The sequence below is a fragment of the Eschscholzia californica genome, unplaced genomic scaffold, assembly GCF_041429995.1.
Source record: "Eschscholzia californica isolate CP2 unplaced genomic scaffold, dmEscCali1.0.p SCAF_1, whole genome shotgun sequence".
NCBI classification, from domain to species: domain Eukaryota; kingdom Viridiplantae; phylum Streptophyta; class Magnoliopsida; order Ranunculales; family Papaveraceae; genus Eschscholzia; species Eschscholzia californica.
Genome location: NW_028238198.1, coordinates 22,684,486 through 22,689,344, shown reverse-complemented (window position 1 = coordinate 22,689,344; position 4,859 = coordinate 22,684,486). Strand labels below are relative to the sequence as shown.

The 4,859-nt window shown below is 37.5% G+C and overlaps 1 protein-coding gene across 1 annotated transcript; it reads left to right on the top strand.

The window, feature by feature from the left end:
• The first annotated feature begins 2,589 nt into the window (after positions 1 to 2,589).
• Positions 2,590 to 4,395, top strand: LOC147565208 (AP2-like ethylene-responsive transcription factor PLT2). Its single transcript, XM_086649543.1, has 2 exons — positions 2,590 to 4,212; positions 4,381 to 4,395. The coding sequence occupies exons 1-2, from the start codon at positions 2,590 to 2,592 to the stop codon at positions 4,393 to 4,395; spliced, it is 1,638 nt and encodes a 545-aa protein (XP_086505669.1).
• The last annotated feature ends 464 nt before the right edge of the window (positions 4,396 to 4,859 follow it).

Sequence of the window (4,859 nt, the reverse complement as noted above, 5' to 3'; positions counted from 1 at the left end):
GAGACCAACCCCACCCATTAAACCGAAACCGAGAACACACCTTCACCCATTCACAAACCCGGGACCCTACCACTCCTATCAACCGTCCAATCATCATACCCCAACGACCCCCCTTGGTGGTCCAACCAACACAAACCGAACGTGAACACCACACTACACCAACGGACACCGAATATCCAAACCAGAGTTCATCGTACCGTATTCGAATGGAAGTACCATCATATGATGGTTCGATAAATATTGAGGATTTCTTAGATTACGTCTCACGACTCGAGATTTTTTTTGATGTTATGCAAGTTGAAGGTCCTGAACAGGTACGTTGTGTAACTGGTTATTTATCTAAAACTGCTCTTACTTGGTGGAAACAGGAATCTGAAAATCGTCGTTTATTAAACCTTCCACCTATTTCTTCTTGGTTAGAATTGAAACCATTAATGTTCTCCCGTTTCCTCCCTCCGGATTATGAGAACCAATTATGTGTTGATTATTTACGTTGCCGCCAAGGAAGACGTTCAGTAGAGGAATATGCTTCAGAATTCCAAAGACTAATTACAAGACTTAATCTCCCAGATTCAGAATCAATGAAAGTAGAGAAATTCAAGGACGGACTTCGGAATGATATTAAAGATTTGGTTAATTTAAGATCTTTTACTTCGGTTTCTGAATGTATTAGTGTAGCCCGATCTTTTGAATCAGATTCACGTTCTATTTTCCGAGGACATAGTACGAGAAGTCAAGCAGTTCGAACTCTACCGGATGAATTAGATCAATCCAAACAGGCGGAGGACGGTTCTAAATCACTGTCAGATAATACCAGCTGACAGTGATTTAGAACCGTCCTAAAGCGATAAAACGATAAACTTGATTAATAATAAACGATAAAACGATAAACTTGATTAATAATAAACGATAAACTTCATATAAGGATCATCAGATTTCCATGGCCGTCCTAATATGATTTTTCAGAGAATATTAACAATCGAGTTTATTATTAATTAGGTTTATCGTTTTGTTCTTTACTTTATCAGTTTATTTACGTATTTTATCAGTTTATTTACGTATTTTATCATTGTTATAATGGTGGATTCCATTACTTTTATGCTTCCGCAACAATCTACATCATGTGGTATTCAGAGCCACCAAAGTTTTTGGCTAATGATTCTGGAAATTTTTTTCCAGACCAGTTAAATCAGTTTCAATCGTATTCTATTCGCCAGGAAGAATATATTCAATCAGATTATACTCATGAAGGAATAACGAATCGATGTTTATGCGTATCATGTTTGCATGCGAATAGAGATTCGTACGATTATCATTGGAATCCGGGAAAAACCGTACGAGAAAATCCATCACAACCTCTATCTTCTTACTATTCGACATCAACTGAACCACCACCACCACCAGTGTGTTATACAACATCACCTTCATCTTTTTATTATTATCCAACACCATCTTCTTATTATCCGACATCAACCGAACCACCACCACCACCACCACTTCACTCTTATTATACACCATATTCACCACTGTCTTCACCACCACCTTCGTACTCTTATTATACACCACCACCGTATTCACCACCTCTTATACAACCGTATTCGTCGCCAACACCAACACCAACACCAACACCAACACCAACACCAACACCAACACCAACACAACCATCCTCTCTTTCCTATTCCACATCACCAACACTTCTACCCGAAAAATTCCAATCTTCTACTAAAGTTGAAACTCAGTTCTCGACCTCACCCAAACCCTATATTGACAAACTAGACCCAGCGTCTATAATGACATCAAATCAACCGTGTCAATTTACTTCCTCTGGCAAGCTCACTCAGGATCAATTGGTTGGGAGTCCTCTAAATTTCACGAGTCAATTGTTATCCACTAATCAGGGGATAGTACATGTGGATACTGTTAGTATTTTTAATACTAATGACTAATGTGGACTAATATATGTATTAATTACATAATACATGTTATTTCACTTAAGGGTCCCAAAATGTGATCTAATTAATTTATACATTATGGACCATAAAATATCAGTTTGAAGTGTGGGGAGCGTATTAGCAATATGTCATGTGTAGAGCCCTCAAAAGTAATTATCAAAGAATAATGGGCTCTTTAATAATTACTTGGGTAACTGCTAGTAACTACCTAGGCAGTTCCCGTATTATTCAGGGCAAATCCCTAAACCAGAGAAAAGAGACGTGATTTTCCCAACTCCCATTTTTGAGAAATCAGAAACAACGTCCATTCTCAAGGTTTAGAAGATTTTGTCCAAATCTTAAGGGTGACAAGGAAATCTATTGTATCTTCAAGCTATGGATTCGGGTAAGTACCTAAAACCTTTTACATCTCTTTAATTCATCAAATAGAGATCTTGGTTTAATTCATTATTTGTGTTTTGTTATTTATATGCATAAGTAATGAATTTTCCATCAGATACAGGACAACAACTTTTTCAGCAACCGTTGGAATCGAGTACTCTCCATCAACATGAAATTGATGCACTTCAATTGGATACAAATAATCTAAACGGTTTACTGCCATACCAGGTGAACCCCTCATCTCAATACTTGGATAATGGTGATCGGATTGATACTTCTTTGTCTGGTCCTCTTCCAAAACCAAGACTTTACATATTGGAATTTAATGAACTCATCTCATGGCGCTGGAAGCAGCAACGGAGTACCAAAGATTGCGGGTTTTCTCGGTGTTGAGCAAATCGACAACCACAAAAACTACAAATCTCAAGGAACTGTTGGAAATCTGCAGTCCTTAACATTGTCTATGGGTTCTGGTAAGGGTTCCAATATTAATGGTGAAGGTAGTATTAGTATTGGTGCAGGTACTAATGCGATTGAAGAAGCAAAAAAGAGAGCTATCGATACATCTGGGCAGCAAACATCGATATATAAGGGCGTAACGAAGCATGGATGGACCGGGAGATATGAAGCTCAATTGGGAACATTCAGTACCGAAGATGAAGCAACAAAAGCTTCTGATATGGCTGCAATAAAGTTTATAGGACTGGGTGCAGTAACTAACTTTGACATGAATCGGTACGACGTTAAAAGCATTTTCAAAAGCAACATATTGCTGATTGGAGGAGCTTCAAAGATATCACAGTACACTCAAGATGCAGAACCACTGCGAAAGAGAGAGGAGATAAAAGCTATCGGTTCACGCTTCTACGATGGAAATTTGAGTGGTTTCCAAGGTTATCCTATGGTTCAACCGTTTGAACAAGCTCACCCGTTAGTAGCTGTACAAAACGAACAAAGTTATCACTTGTCTCAAGACCCTCAAATTCATCAAAGTTATATGTATACTCACCTTCACCAGAACCTTAACAATATAATAATTCGAGGAATTACCCAGTTTAATGAATGGTTTTATCAAAACCAACACACAATACTTCGTGGAATAATACGTATGGGAACTTCTTATTGTGTAATGGGAAGCAATGGGAGCTCTAGCAATGGATACGATGAACCATGCTTTGGTAGTGGAATGTCCATGGTTGTGATTTCGCCGAGTAGTGATAATGTCAGTGGCATAGGGTCAATGACGGATCTTGGACTTGTTCAGGTTGTTTATGACGTGAACTCCATGGGGTATGGCTGGCCGGCACCGGTACTCGTTCGTGATAATGTGAAAGGTGCTGGTTCATTCACAATGAGGACTGATGAGAATGTGGTACTGGTTTCAGATACGGAGGAATTTGTATCCAACGAGTTAACAAAAGACATAACTCGGAAGGTATTCGATGAATTGTCTGTGAGAGTTGTTTCTACTTTTACTACAGTTTTTTCTGCTTATATTCATGGTGGTTGTGACGAGAAGGGCTTAGCGGTTTGCATGGCTAGGAAGGAAAACCACACAGTTGAGTTGGCTAAAGACCATTACTTTTGTGTTGCTAGTAATTTATGTCATTCAGGAAGACTTACAACAATATATGCTATTGCGAAGAAGATGAGTGTAGACTTGGATTTTTCGACGGTTTTGAGTATAATCCTCTTCATCGAATTACTAGATGACGGGAGATGTAGAAATTTGTTGAAAGATTATTTCCCACAATCGATCTTCCTAGATTCCTTACAATATGAGATTGAAGCTAATTATATAATCTACGATGGTGTCTTTTGGTTTTTATACACCTTTTGTGCAAAGTGGGAATTACGAATCGCCATAGCGGAATTCAGCGTATACGGGCGGCTCACATTGTTTTTTTTCATCGAAACGGTTCGGGACGAACCTCGTGGGAGAAGGGGAAGCTGACAGTGATTTAGAACCGTCCTAATATGATTATCAGATAATCCTTATATGAAGTTTATCGTTTATTATTAATCAAGTTTATCCTTATATTCTCAGATAATCCTTATATGATGTTTATCGTTTATTATTAATCAAGTTTATCGTTTTATCGCTTTTATCTTTATTTCATCAGCTTTATTTCATTAGTATAGTTTAATTACAATGGTGGATTCCATTACTTTTACGCTTCCGCAACAATCTACATCAGCTGGTATTCAGAACTTTAAAAATCTGGGAACAAAAGATGAAATTTTTTTCATGGATACATCTCTCCTTGAGTGTTGGAAAATTTTTCCACGTTTAGATTGGGATCCCTTTCGAGATTCAAAACAATTTTATGTTGATCGAAAATATGAAGAAAAAATTAATACCGTTTCTAAAATTCCTCTATTTGACGGTCAATATCATATAAATTTTTGGATTCAACATATGGAAGATTGGTTCATAAACCAAGATATTCATGATGAAGATAAGGTTTTTCTCATTGAACAACATATGTCCGAAAGAATCTATGAACAATTCAATGCAATGCAATG